A 15,994-nucleotide genomic window follows, 5' to 3' on the forward strand; every position below is an offset into this window, starting at 1 on the left:
ACATGTTAACCACAAAGTTTTAATCATTGTCATGTTACTAACTCTGTAATATTTATGATTCCTTAAAGTGATATTATGGGCATTTTTCACTGTTGATTTGAGCTGAAAAGAATTAACAGGTCAAAATAGTTAAAATGTGGTAACTGACCAATTATCTGCAACTCATCTTGCTACCAGTTGTTTAAAAATATATATTATTGTATGCATATGTGACCACATACACTTACTATAGGTCTCTACAAAGCAAAGAAATTGCAACAAAATGGCTGGAAATTAGGTTTTTTGTCACGAAAAAGAATTATAAAGTCGCTGCTCACATAAGGTTGCCTGGTCTTCTCCAGTTGGTATCCATGTTTTCCCAACATGGTCATTAAAAACGCAAATTTCTCCACAATAAATAGTTTTCTGGAGAAACCTTTCTGAGAGGTTATGGCAGACATGTGTAAGTTTGTATAAATCTTTAAATTATTGTAAGGGCTTGCAAATTAAAGCAGTTTTTCTCCCTTAAATGCCCGAACATGGCCCATTTTGCCCGATCTTCTACTTCAAGGAGCCACATTTCGCTCATTTTTTAAGAAAATTTGTCAGGATTTTTTCTTCATGTAGGCCAATACCTTTGTTATCAATGTAAATTCACAGTTGTTTCAAATTGGACTTTAAATATTTAAATTTTTCCAATTTACTTACCGTATGTAAGTTCATTCAAAAATACACCGCGCTGCTCCATTGGTCTTACGCTGCTCACCAGGCATCGGGTTTCCTGGGGTAAAGCAGTGCATTGTTACTATACAATAACATTATATGATGATCAATATTAACACATGTTACACTTAAATCAATTTTATGAGTTTTGGTGAACAACTGCATTTTTTGACCGCCCTGTTTTGTCTGCAGTTTGGTTTGTCTACACGGGGTTCTTCCGTTCCCAATAATTATTCATTTTGACAATACCATTTTGCAGAATATATATTTAAGCTAGAATAAAGCAACACACCTGAGAAACTAGATATGAGAAAAAATAATATATCCGATGTAGAACACAATCATAACAGTAGAAATATTTGAAAATAAAACGAAAACTTCGATAGCGGAACCTGACCATAAATCGATAAACTGATATATACCGCTATTCTTCTATCGTTGTATAAAACACAGTGTATGAAAACATATGATCATTACATAAAAGTGTATCAGTACCCTATGTAACTGTTGCAAACACTGACCACTGTTTCACAATGTTACTGCTTGTATCGTCATATCACACAATAACTGTGAACAAGAAGGGACGATCATCTTTAGATGGTCTCTTCTACAAATGGCACACCATACTTTTTTTTTGAAACTCTGAATTAAATTCTGGACAAAGAAACTGTGAAAGAACGTAATTCTAACCTTGTTGTGGTCTTTGATAGTGTGTGACCAATTTTTATAATGCGCACTTTGTCGGAAGGACTTTCAATGAAAAAACTCAATCTGCTTACAGAAAAAACTTTCGGCATTCTTTATTTAGTGATTTTAAGCAGAAGTTGTTTTTATACTCTTACCAACCGGTTCACTGGTATAAATCATTAACAATCGTAGTACATGAGATAATATGCATATACGACAGACAGACATGGTATTAATTTGAACACACTTTGTAGAAAACCATCAAGGTTACCACAAAGGTACACACTAAACTTTAAACCAAAAACCCTTGCAATTACCGAAAGTTTTGTTATAAAGTTTCTTCTTATAAAACCTATAAATAGCTCTGAAGACCCAAACATTCCACCGACAGGAACATTATAAACAACTTTTAAAGAGTCACACAAGGATCATTCCAATAAAGTTTCATGAAATCAAAACAGGGCTATAAGAGATATGATTATCTGAAGCAATTTGTTGACGACGTACAATACCGGCGCCACCCACAACAATAGCTTACCATAAGCTTATTGTGAGCTAATAACATATACACAATCAGTATAATTATTCTCTGGGCATATACTTTAATGGACTTGAGAGTTTAAATATTGACATTGGCTTTTAAATGGAAATAAATAATATACATCAACAACATCAAGGCCAGGTAGGGTCATTTTGTTGAGAGCTGGAAGTAAACAAGACACATACAAGCTTATCAGATTGATTTAATGTTAAATCAACAATTATAAAATCATTTTAATAGTCAACGAAGACAAGCAAACAATGATTCATATGTTTCACAATAATTGTTTTACAAATACTGACGTAACAAAATCTGTTAGACAAGTCTTAAAACAATTTTAAATACTTTGTATACAAACATTAGTAGTATTTATGTTTGTACTTTTTAATTTTACTTGCATAAAACAATGGGCTGGATGAATCAATTTATAAAAACAAGAGCACCACATAACGGGTGCCACGCTCGGCTGCGGGTGCAGTTGTGAATAAATTAAAAAGCTTGTCAGATTATTATTTTTTTAGAGGTTACAGTGACCTTGACCTTTGACCTAGTGACCCAAATATGGGTGTGGCATGTAGAACTAATCAAGGTGCAGGTACATACCAAGTTTCAAAGTTGTAGGTTGAAGCACTTTGATTTAAGAGCCAATGTTCAAAATAAAGAAGTGAAACTCCAGCTGCTGGAGCAATGTAAAGGTTTTAGCACGACCTGGACGACACTACACGAAAAGCTGGCTATGACAATACCTCGGGTTTTCTCCAAAAACAGCCGAGCTAAAAATCACGAATCTAATCTCTTGATTTTGATGAGGCTTCAAATAATCGGCCTAAAATTTTACTTGTAACATTTAGTTCCTGACAGAATCTACGATATAAATATGTAACTGTGACAGGAGTCTTAAATGTTAAACATATGAGTATCTTTTACATTGATATACATGTATGCTCCTCATTTATTGAGTACTGTGGGATCAAGTTTTTGTGGAGATCTAATTTATTTGCTTTTCAAACATCAGCCATTGTGCAAATGATGACCACAGCGAATATTAACCGAATTTACATTTCACATGGCACACAGTCATTCATATGAACATTATAAAATGAACAAGTGTACAATATAGTGTTTAATCAGCATGTACAATTTAAACTTTAAGTTTAAAAGCCCTATAAAGGTGACAAATCTAATTATAATGCATATAAACTGGTCTAATTTTTACCGGATTTCAGTTACTCTTGCATATAAAATGCTAATAACACAGCTTAGGTGCAACGTTGTCAAGAATTATGGAAGATATACCCTTTTCATAATTGGAAGAAATATTTACAACTTTGCAACTAACGTGGTGTGTAGCCTCAAAGCGGTGATATATGCTAAAAACAGCCGAAATAAAATTCAATTTTAATTCTATTTTAAACAACTTTTTATGAGCAGAAATTAACATATTAGATCACTTAAAACGTTTTAACCATTTAGAAGAGACCTACTTTGTGAGTGATACCGGAAAACGTTGAAAATCAACGATATATTTTTGGTTACCGAAGTCACTTTCACTTTCCCGAGTAAACAGGGATGTAAATAAACTGATTGTTTGTAAACACAATTTACTTGGAGGTCACTGTATTTTGAGCTCAGAACAAGTTGTATAGCTCATTTTTTATGGTAATGTCCAATAGCATATATATATTGTTTTTTGATAACCTTTATAAATAAAATATGGAAAAAAATCGGTAAATAATTACGGATCGTCCCCTTTATAGGGCCTTTAAGACATACAATCCATTATGGAATGTTATTGAAAATCACAAAATGAAAATTGAAAATTTTCAATAAGGCCACAACAAACATTTTTTTAATTAAATTCCCTATGTTGGTAATGATTATCTGCTAGAAAAGCGTGCAAAAAGCAACTTCACATCGTCATATCATCTGCTCGGTTAGAATGGCAGTTTTCATTGAAGACTTTAAAGTTAAACATTCAGTCATTGAAGACTTTAAGCGCAGAGAGCATTGAGATCGTTACTTTAACTCAAAATATTTGCACCGTATTACTTCAAGAAACTTATGTATGCATTAAACACTATTTGCTGTTAAGCATCATAAGTACATACCGGGTAATCTGTACTAATTTAAATATGCAATTCATCCACACATTTTGCATTTTAACAATAAACCATCTAATGTATAGTGTGAACAAAACTTGCAGCATTCCATGCTGAAATTCTTTTAAAGAATGACAATGAAGACCTCTTTTTGGTGTTTAATAATCTCAATTAGGTGTGTTATAACCTCTGTTTGGCGTTATTACCTCTATTTGCTGTATTGTAACCAACAATATTCACTTTTTGGTTTGTGATTTTTTCAAGTTCACAATGGACTTTGCACAAAGCAAACATACAACTTCAAAGTTAATAACAGAACTTGAAAAATATAAGTAGAAGTTACTCACTTAATAGTCCCTTACAGCTGCTTATATTTTGATTATCAGAATATATCTGGTGAGAAGTGGGGCCAAGTAGTGCTTGAAAAGAGCCCAACTTATATTCAAGGGGTGTGATGAAATATCTTAAGCAACTTCTAATATAAATGAACCTTACTCTGGGAAAACGGGGCTTAATGCATGTGCATAAAGTGTTGTCCCAGAAGAGATTTCCTTTAAATAAAAAATACCATTAAAACGCAAAGTGTGATCCCTGATTAGCCTGATCTGGGACGGCACTTTTCCCATATGCTTTAGACCCGTTTTCCCAGACAGATGCTCACATTCAATTAAAATTATTTTTACAATTGCATTTTAATTATTTCATATGTTATGTTCATGATATATGGCACATTAACAGTAATATTGATATCAATTAAAATGTTAGTTTGTTGTTCACTGTTGTCATTTTTTAAAGTTTGTTTTTTTCACTGCAGTATGATTCAGAGAAAAAAAATCAACAATATTTTTTATATATACAACCATAATCAAGATATTGCACATTTTATAATACTTTCATTACTGGTGTTTTTACAGCATGTTTTGATTAGAATGTTTCAATAGGGTTACTCCATTTCTCATAGAAAAACAACAGCATAAAAAACAAGAAACCGTCGGAAACGGGTGATGCTCCCCAAAGTTTTTTTTGTCACAATATTGCACTATATATTCAGATAAAAGGAAATGAGGGGCAAAACTTAGGACAAAAAAATACGATGGATGGTTTAGCAACTTAAAAATTTCAAAGGGCCATAACTCTAAATAAATAATCTATCCAGAACCCACAAATAACATGCGCATCTCCTCAAAGCAGTTAAGCTTCCCATAAAGCTTCATTGAATTCCAGTCAGTAGTTGGGGGGACAAGAATTGCACTTTATGTACAGTTTATAGAAAATTTCAAAGGGCCATAACTCTGTGAAAAATCATCCGACCAGAACCGGCTGATAATATGCACATCTCCTCTTAGTAGTGAAGCTTCCCATAAAGTTTAATTGAATTCCGGTCTTTAATTGCTGAGAAATAGCCCGGACAAAAATTGTGCACGGACAGACGAAGTGGCGACTATATGCTCCCCCCCAAAAATTTTGGGGGAGCATAACAAATTGAAGTATAAATGTCACAATAATTATCTTAGTAAGAATCTTACAAAAATATATATCTGTCAATGATACCCCTTTGGTCAACCTTTTGATTACAACATTATATTTATTTCATATTCTAAAACTACTCAAATTTCAGTTTACAGGTATAAAACTGTGAATCCTTCTTCAGCTATTTTGGCATTGAGGCACCATCTTTGAACATTGTTGTGTCTGAGAGTCCTCCCTATTGACCCCAGATTCCTGCTCTGTGTACATCTTCCAGTATACAAACAAGGCCACAAGAAGGAGTATCAGGAACAACTGACTCACAACAAGGTATTGAACATTCCGTTGAAGTCTTTCCGTGGTCAGAAGTAAAGTGTCAACCTGAAAACAACCACAATGCATGAGTGTTACACAATTGAGCCTCGCTCAGGGGAAGCCGGGCTTTACATTTCGAATTCTGCTGAGATATCATTAGAACAAATATTAAGATAAAGTTTCATAAAAATTGCACTATTAATTTAACTTCTAGACTTAATAAGGTTTTACAATAGCTATGTAAAGAAAACTGTGCTGCAACTCCAGTCTTAATATTTAATAGTTTTTGACCTTTTGCGACAAACTTTCAAACTGAGCAGAGATATCATTGGCAAAAATGTTCTGACAAGTTTCCTGAATGTTGGACATTAAATCTGGCCTCTAGAGTGTTTACAACGTAAATAATGGCGACACTTTAGGCAAGACAAACACTGTACACTGCCATCACAAAAGCAGGTAAGATAAAATGGTAAGGTAGCCATACCAGTTGTTCCACTTTATAGTCTTGCTAGCCCCAATGTATTGAATTTTTTTAAGGACAAAGGTCTCGAGTTTATTATTAAGTTATATCAATTTTGTCCTATAAACAACAAGGTATAATTTACAACCAGTTTTCACTGCATATCAATGTAGTAGAGCACAGAACAGGGATATAAGCTGTTTTTTTTCTTAAGTCCCTCAACATGAAATGCCAAACAAGTCTATTAGCTTAAGATGAACAAAGGGCAGTATTAGATTGGAATATGCAAAACATTGGCTATATACATATAAAAAATTCAAATTACTAGCCTTTTTCCCTGTGGTTTCTAGTTTATGATTAACTAGAATAATTTATTTACACCAATATAAGAGAAAAGTCAAGATAACACATAAAAAAAACATATTCATCAAATGAGTAGACTTTACAAGACAGATTTCCGTGGAACATCGCCTGTGTACCTTTACTGCCAGCTCACTAAGTAGGGGTGCCTTCTGTCCTGCAGTAACACCTGTAGCCTGAGTAGAGGAGTCCTTGCCTTGAACCAACACACATCGCAGCCTGAAACAAAACATAGCCTTGAACATGAGAAAACTGGGCTTTATGCATGTGCAAAAAAGTGTCTTCCCATATTAGCCTGTGCAGTCTGAGCAGGCTAATCAGGGACGATACTTCCCGCTAATATGGAATGTTTAATCAAAGAAAGTCTCTTCTAATAGAAAATTCAGTCCGGACTGCACAGGCTAATTAGGGACGGCGCTTAACGCACATGCAGCTTCTTTGGCAATTTAATATTTCCATATTCAATCAAATTAAAGAATCATAAATAAATTAATAGAACTGTTCCATTACAAAATATGTATTATCAATATTTATGGTGACATCAATGTAATGATTTTTTTTATTGCGACATAGCAACATAAAGAAGACCCATAACAGAAATAATACACCAATCAATTTGGAAAGAAGGTAGACAAATTAAGCTGAACTTAAATAGCATTTTGTTAAACTTTAAATTTAAAAAATGCAACTTATTTTGAAATTCTATTTCTGACATCAGCAAGAATTTCAATATATTATGAATTAATTCAATTGTATTTGCGTAATGTTTTTTTAATTACAGCTATGGTACAGAAATCACCAGTAAAGCAATAAAAATATCTGTGTACCTATGTTCCATTATACTGTCCTTGGGTGTTGCTTTCCACAGGTCTGCAAAAGTTTTGCTGGATTCAGTCTGTACTTCTAAGGCCATGACTAGGAATTTGTCTTTGTGCACAGTATTCTGGTATCCTAGAAAGTAATGTGTAATGAATGCAACACCATTAACAATTACAATAGTTTAAGTGCACACCAAATATTGTGCTTAAAGAATCTACATGTATTTAATAATTCAGATATTGAAAGGTGCAATAGTTTTAAGCAAAATTTCATCTTGAAAACGCAAGTGAAGAAGATTAGATAAAAAGTTTGCAAAAATTAGCAAGCCCAGAGTAGAAATACATTTGCCTCCATTTTCACATCACCTTAAATGTAATTTATATCAAAATTATCAACATATGTTTTTCAACAGAAAAAAACAAAAACGTTAGCGTTGCACACTATTACCCTGCTGCAGATGTACGGACACCTCGGTTTCACTTCCAGGCTTGATGTAGCCTGAGCTAGGACGCACACGATATTTCTCTGGTGATGTAGTTTTCACCTAAAACACCATGGTGTTCACTTTACCAAATTTAAAAGAAACAAGAGCTGTCCCAAAACAGAGTGCTAAACTATTCTTCAACTTTTATTTTGTAATGTAAGTTTTCTGTTAATCACCTTATATAATAACCAAAAAGAGCTGTGTTTGTGAAACACAATGCCCCCTACTGCGCCGCTTTGAAGCCATATATTTGACCTTTGACCTTGAAGGATGACCTTGACCTTTCACCACTCAAAATGTGCAGCTCCATGAGATACACATGCATGCAAAATATCAAGTTGCTATCATCGATATTGCAAAAGTGATGACACGGTTAAAGTTTTGGGACAAACACACACACAGAGTTGTCATTATGATTGTAAACAAAAGATTATTTTGGAATAGTAACCGATTCAGCCGGGGGTCAAGGTCCAGGGCAAGGCACTGGTAGGGGGGTCAGGGGGCGAAGCCCCCCGACGGCAAACGAATTCTAGACATTTTAGGGACAAAATACTGCTATTCTCAGAGCATAAAAAGTAAAAATGAGGTATAGAAAGAATAGACAATTTTAAGATTTTCACATTTTTAGTATACTGTACAATGTAAAAAATGTTATATTGATAGATCATTGCACGTTCCAATTCTATCCATTACCCGATAATCCAGTATTATTACGATTTCTTTTTTTCAAAACCAAATTATGGCCAATATTGACGATGAATGTCGTCCGCCATTTAACGCAAGTGCATATATAAATTGAATTGTGGGATTGGGGAACTCCCATTGAACATGCGTGAATCAAGTGACGCGATTTGAGAGCATTGAGAACCGTTTATATTTAGTAATTACGACAAATCAACGACTCAATCTAAACTGTTACATATATCTCCTTTCAGAAAAGTTTGAGAAAGTGAAAGTGAATTTCTGAGAATAAAAACGTGTCTTTCTTTAAATTTTACCGAGTACTTTTCATTCCGGATCGTGATATAACTTTTCAGGTCATTCATGCATGTAGACCTATATGTATGCATAGTTTGGCAATCTAAAAACACGTTATTTACCTACTTATTACATTATGCGTTATGACCATTTGTATATCAAAATGCATTATTTAATTGAAGTATTTTCAAATCCATATACTTAAATGTGTTATCCGAAATCATTTTCAGATTTCATTATTCACGGAAATTTAGAAAATTCTAACAACAGAGACACATTTCTCGTGTTTTTCATGTACATATGAAAATCATGCCAAAATTAGACTTCATGTATAGCGTCACGTCATCCTTCCTCGGGGAAAGCGTGGACTTTAATATTTAGATGCTGAATAACAACTTTGTAGGGCAGAGGTCGCTAATATCTTTTATTTTGGTAGAAAATCGAAGAGCATGTTTTATTATGTTGAAACCTTTTTCCTCACTAAAAAAACTAGTTAATTACGCTCTACAATGCTACATTCGTTGAGCTACGGTCAGTAATAATCTGTGAAATGTACAGCTATTTGATACACTTTCATGTGGGGTCGGCGTGTATTCGGGCGTGTATTCGGCTGCCTGAGTGCTAATTGGTTGACGTGCTTACCAAGAAGAATTTGATTGACAGGTGGAAAAATCAATATTGGCCACTCGATGAGAAATTCATTGAAAACAGTAGCTCTTAGGCGGAGTTAATGGACTGACTGAATGACCGGGCGTCGCTCTTCTATACTACGGTTATTCCTCGTCAATTATTGTCAGTTTGCGTGATCAAAACTTCCGATCGCAATTTTAAAGATTCGGGAAAACAATCGATTTTCTGGCGATTTTAACCGATGAATTCGATCGGCAATCGGTTAATAATGACAACCCTGCACACATACAATGACAGACACATACAATGACAGACAGACAGGCCAAAAACAATATACCGATCCAGGGGGCATAAAAAGACATATTTGAAGTTGAAAATGTATTGCAGATATAAAGTTTATGTAAACCAAAAGATTAACATTTATAGATTTAAACAAAACAATGTTACCAATCCAAGAAATAATATTTTAACATTTTAACAGCGCAAGGATTGAGAATGCTGTAACAAGCTGTGTGAGCAAGGGTTCTAGCCATTTCTTGGATCTTTGTGACAGAGTTACTGGCTTTGTCTGAGCTCTGACATTGACTGAGATAGCGCTGCATTTATCACATAACTTTAGATGAGGCTCTGTGAAAACAGAGTATAGTTCAAACCTATTAATTAAAGCTTGATTGCATAAGAAGCCTTAGGCTTATTGAAATTCTTTAAGGTCCGTTTCTTGGGACTATAACCAGTATTTGGTGTTTTAAGGAGAGATCGCAGGAAACCACCCAGTTGGGTTCAAACTTGTGACCTCCCGATCGCTAGGGGGACACCACATCCACTATGCCACATTGACCGCAAACAGAATTTAATGCATTTGCATAAAGTGTTGACCAATATCTTCTTTCATATTTTTTATTTAAAGGAATTCTTTTCTTTGAGAAAATCCAGTTCCTGCAGAAAGTGTTGTCCCTGATTGGCCTATGCAAACTGCACATGATAATCTGGAATGACACTATACGCACATGCATTAAACCCCGTTTCCCCGATTAAGGCTAAGATATTTGTACCTTGAAAGCCACATCATGTGTGTGTGTGTTTTTTAAAATGATGTTATCACAGGCCTCTCCACCCTCCTCCTCCACAGCAAACTCTACCTCTTCTGCAGGACTGAAACACAGTGCTCATTTCAACTCTCCTGCAATAACAAATACGTGTACAGGAATCAAAAACAAAGATGTTGCTAATACTCCAGCTGACAGGGATAAAACTCCACATTTGATTGACAACAATGCTGATTTTTCCCAAATTAAAAATTTCAGTATAAAGGTAGTGAGAAACAAGAGCTGTCACCATAGGATGACTTATGCCCCCTAGAAACGCTTGATAGAAGTTATGAAGTTTTTTCGAAACCTAAATGCAGATTTCGAAACCTAAACGCTGACCCTAAGGTCAAGGTCACAGGGGTCAAAATTTGTGTGCGTATAGAAGGCCTTGTCCATAGACACATGCATGCCAAATATGAAATTGCTATCTGAAGCAACATAGAAGTTATGAGCATTTTTCGAAACCTAAACAAAAAGTGTGACGGACAGACGGACGGATGGAAAGTCCGATCACTATATGCCCTCCTTCGGGGGCATAAAAACCCTATCTTTACACATGAAAGTTATGGAGGTATGGAAGAAAATGAAGCCCAGACCCAATTATACCAGATAGTAAGCAGCTTTCCCCGGTAAGAGTTGTCTTCCCTGCTCACTCTACTTGGGGTCCTACTGGGGGGACCACGGGGGCTCTTCATTATACCTGCACCACTGTTGTTAACATTCTGGAAAACAGTAACGCAATATCGACCATTTTCTGGAACAAGGGCCACATTGGCCCTGAATCGCTCACCTGAACAAATTTAATAGCCATAGGCCCAATGGTAATTGACAAGAAACAAATTTTCTTGAACAAATTTTTAGGGGAGCCTTTAAGGATCATCCTTGTAAAAAAAATTGAAAATCCGACGAGCCCTTTCTGACAAGAAGATTTTTTAAGGTATTGACCATATATGGGCATGGCGGCCAGCTTGGTTATGTGACTAAAATTTTTTTTAACAATATTTTTTTTTCGTGACGTAGGAATGCTCCACATGAAATTTGGTTGAAATTGGCTCAATGGTTTAGGAGAATATGATCTGCTCAGGTACGCTAAAAACTTAAACATCGAGATAAAAGGAATTTTTGCTTGTTTTGAAGAGATTCCTCCTTTTTCTCAAAATTGACAAGATATCATCGACTAAACAGGCAACCCATGTTTGCATAAGGATAAATCCTTTTACCAATCAACATATTTTGGACTGAACAATTTCTCAATTTCCCAAGATGATTCAACCCTACCAGAGCAATTTCCTAAGCAATAATCACCTCCCATTTTAAAGGAAAAATAATTTCTCATCAACAAAACTACAGCATTAATTGATTTCTGGTAGTTAACCCTTTTCCAAATTGAAAGAGGTTGCAGACGACAAATTAAATTATAATGGAATAAGAAGAAACTGATTTAATAGGGTAGGAAGCATTGTGATGAAAGGAGAAAATGCTAATTTCAGCAATTTCTCCTTTTATTTCAATGATTTCCACAGTCACAAACATTTGCAGAAAGAATTAACTGTTCTGGGTTAAGGGTTTATGTGGCCTGCAGCAAAGCCATCAGAAGAGAATCGTGTCAGAGAAACCTGGCCTGTAGCCAGCAAATCCTTTACTCTAATAGCACTATTAATTGGAAAAAAAGAGTACACTATAATTATTTCTAAATCTGCCATCTCAAGGAGATAATTCTGGACTTAATGGTCCGATGTTGCTCATTTTCGACAGGGCTCGAGTTTTCATTGATATGAAGACACTGTGCAAGTTTGGAAAGAATTGGATGAAAAATTTGGACTTTATTGCATAAACTCCATTTTCTCAATTCAAGGGGAAGTAATTCTGTACTTCATGGACCAATAATGCTCATTTTTTGTAGGGTTCGTGTCCTCATTGATATAAAGACACTGTGCAAATTTGGAAAGGATCGGACAAAAAAATGTGGAAGATTTTTGAAAGTTTTCACAAAATAGGCAAAAACGAATAAACATGCAAAGTTCAACGAGCTCCTGCGGCCATGTTTTTTGACGAATCAAATTTCTTTGAACAACTTTTTCAGGGGAGCCTTCAAAGGTCATCCCTGTGAAATTTTTTGAAAATCTGATGAGCGGTTTCTGACAAGAAGATTTTTTAAGGTTTTTACCATATATGGTCATGGCGGCCATCTTGGTTATGTGATCAAATTTTTTTTATCAATTCTTTTGTCCCATGACCTAGGGATGCTCCACATGAAATTTAGTTGAAATTGGCTCAATGGTTTAGTGAGGAAGATGTTTACAAATTGTTTACAGACAGACAGACAGACGGACGGACGCCGGACGGTGAGTGATCACAATAGCTCACCCCGAGCTATCGCTCAGGTGAGCTAAAAACAGAGGTTAATGCATGTGCGTAAAGTGTCGTCCCAGATTAGCCTGTTCAGTCCGCACAGGCTAATCAGGGACAAAACTTTCCGCACATGCATTATGCCCAGTTTTCTCAGAACACCACTCATGTCATTGGGCCTGTATTCACAGAAAATCTTATACCAGAAAGAAGAATATACTCAAATGTCGTATAAATGACAACAAACATGACATAACATGTAGCATTGAGCAGTCACTTTTAATAATTACATTATAGAAATGTTAAGCTAATAAGGGGCATAACTTTTGCAATTTTCAAGTAGGTGATAACAAAATATTAATACATGTAAGTTGTAGCATAAATAATATATGCTCATATCAAAACCAGCATAAAAGCCTCATTACCAGTAAGTATATATTTGCAATTGTATAGATAATAATATAATAAATGCATTAAAAGAATTGTTTATAAGAAGATTGGCCATGGAAAGTAATCACATAGAAAGCAAGAATTCTACACAGACCATTTTGGAAGCTGAATCTTTGATACTGTCCATGCTAGTGCTCCTATATACTGAACTGTCATTGGAATTAGCAAATGTCACCTGGAAACACACAAAGGAACATATGAACCTAGTTTTGGGAACATTAAGCCCAGTATTCCCAGTGCAAGGTTCAAATAAGCAAAGTGCTGCCCTTTAGAGAGGGAGAGCTGAGTTTAAAAGCACAGCAACACATACAGATTTTAGCCAGATTTTTAGTAGATGGATTTGTCCATCATGTTCATGTTTTGAGAGGTATACAATTTAAATATGTACATGTGTAACATCAGTTGTATACCCACATTTAATTACACAACAACCATAAAACAGGTCAGTTTTATGAAATGGTTGCCTTAAAATTAAAGCTTATTCATACCAGTGAAGTTTTGCCATGATACATGTATATCAAATTATTATCTAGATATATCATATTGACCTGTATAAAATGTCAGCATGAAAATTAACAAGAGCAATAAGAGTTAAAATATGTAATCAAGAGCCTTGGCTCTTGTGCAATGCACTTTCATCATTTAGATCTATCAATCTATGAAATGTCAATCTATGAAATGTCAATCTAATATCTTGTATATTTTGCGAGATTGCCCCTTTCAAAATTAAAATGTAAAACATTTACTGACTTCAATAATTCACAAAATATTAAATCAACAGTTATGGTTTGTGTAAATTGGACATCTCATCAATGAAGTCTGTTAAACTACCTATAAAGATGATTCCACTGATATTTTTTCAGAAAAATGCCAAGTCAAATAATTAAATTTACAAGTAACAAACAGCAATAACTCAAAAACTATGGATGCAAGGGTTATAATTATTGTGCAGTTTTCGAGATATGCTCCGTACACAATTTAAGTACAACTAAATACTTTTCACAGACATATGCACCCACATTGCATGTTTTATCACAGACAAAGCATGACAGATTAAGTGCCAAAACAGGTCACAGTCAAAAGTTCTTCAAGTTAACAAGAGCAACGCATAACGGGTGCCACGCTTAGCTACGGGTGCAGTTTTGAATAAATGAAAGCTTGTCAGAATTTTTTTTTTTTTAGAGGTCACAGTGACCTTAACCTTTGACCTAGTGACCCCAAAATGGGTGTGGCGTGTAGAACTCATCAAGGTGCATCTACATATGAAGTTTCAAACTTGTAGGTGGAAGCACTTTGCTTTGATTTTTGAGCCAATGTTAAGGTTTTAGCACGACGCGGAAGGCAGACAGCTGACGTCAGACGACAAGCTGGCTATGACAATACCTATGCATTTAGCGTTGCTTCTTTTATCAAAATCCCCCAGAGGTGTTGAACATATTTAATTTGAGAACTATATATTCTCTACTGGAACAAAGGCAAAGGGTCATAATTCTGAAAAACCTCAGCACAGCCAAACTTCTTTTCTTCATGAAAACGTTCACATTGAAGTCAGTCAATTGTGAAAAGCAAGATCCGCCCAGTTGTTGACAAGGAGTAAAATATAAGCTTAAGGAAAAGACAGGTGAAATACTCACTCTGTGGGGCATAGAAATAAGGTATTTAGCAGGGTTGTTCACAACAATTTCAGAATCATTTCTAAGTATAGGTTTTTCTCACCCGTTTTCTCTCTGCATCTGGTTGATCCGGGTCTCCACCACTTCCAGCTTCAAACATCTCTGGCTCATACGAATACACGTACTTGTCCTGCAGAGAGAAATGACACCCTCTACCAATTGGCGTTAACACTCAATGTTAACTAAAGATTTGTCACAAAATATACCCCCACATCTCTTTCCCACAAAGCCCATAACTCAGAAACAAATAGACAAACACAGCACATGACATTGTTTCTTTCACATCTTCAGATTGTTGTGTGTATATATTTCAAGTTTCAATTCCATTGCTTCAGAAATGTGGAAGTAGAAGTACTTCAATCCACAAACTTATAACATGTATAATATGTATAAGACAGACCCACAACTGACTGACTGGCGGCAAGTGTGACTCCAATTTACCCCTGTTCAAAAATTGAAGATTTATTTGGTATTACAACTCAAGTTCAAAAGCCCGTGATTAGTTGCATACTCAAGTTAACCAAGTTTCTATTCATAATTAAGGGCATAAATCTGCTAAAGTTCAGGTCAGAGTTATGGTCTGAATTGTTAAGTGACTTCACACAATGACCTTAAAGACATTTGCGAAGTGTAAAAAAAAATGATTAAGAAACAATATGTAGATGTTGCATGTTTGCCTACACTAATATGGAGACAACAACAACAAACAATTAACATTCAAATTGTACATTTCAGTAAATAAAAGTACGCATGTAGATCAATATCACTGACCATACTTCTTGTAAAAACTAATATTTCCAATCAAGTCAGTTTGTTTGCCATTTATTTTGAAAATAGTTTTTGCATAAAATCTATCGCTCATATTTTAAATTCTTAACAGATAATCAGTTAT

The 15,994-nt window shown here is 35.0% G+C and overlaps 1 protein-coding gene across 2 annotated transcripts in view; it reads right to left on the bottom strand.

The window, feature by feature from the left end:
• Positions 1 to 5,185: 5,185 nt before the first annotated feature.
• Positions 5,186 to 15,994, bottom strand: part of LOC127855066 (motile sperm domain-containing protein 2-like) — a 38,817-nt gene continuing 28,008 nt past the window's right edge. Inside the window, exons 9-16 of one of the 2 annotated variants that reach the window (XM_052390404.1) lie at positions 15,146 to 15,232; positions 13,524 to 13,604; positions 11,237 to 11,352; positions 10,595 to 10,694; positions 7,898 to 7,994; positions 7,459 to 7,582; positions 6,751 to 6,850; positions 5,186 to 5,877 (exon numbers count right to left, since the gene is read on the bottom strand). In XM_052390404.1, coding sequence (XP_052246364.1) covers positions 5,677 to 5,877; positions 6,751 to 6,850; positions 7,459 to 7,582; positions 7,898 to 7,994; positions 10,595 to 10,694; positions 11,237 to 11,352; positions 13,524 to 13,604; positions 15,146 to 15,232 — 906 coding nt within the window. In that variant the 3' untranslated portion in view covers positions 5,186 to 5,676. The remainder of the gene's footprint in view (positions 5,878 to 6,750; positions 6,851 to 7,458; positions 7,583 to 7,897; positions 7,995 to 10,594; positions 10,695 to 11,236; positions 11,353 to 13,523; positions 13,605 to 15,145; positions 15,233 to 15,994) is intronic. The other variant, XM_052390405.1, reaches the window with a different exon arrangement.

The sequence above is a fragment of the Dreissena polymorpha genome, chromosome 13 (assembly GCF_020536995.1).
Source record: "Dreissena polymorpha isolate Duluth1 chromosome 13, UMN_Dpol_1.0, whole genome shotgun sequence".
NCBI classification, from domain to species: Eukaryota; Metazoa; Mollusca; class Bivalvia; order Myida; family Dreissenidae; genus Dreissena; species Dreissena polymorpha.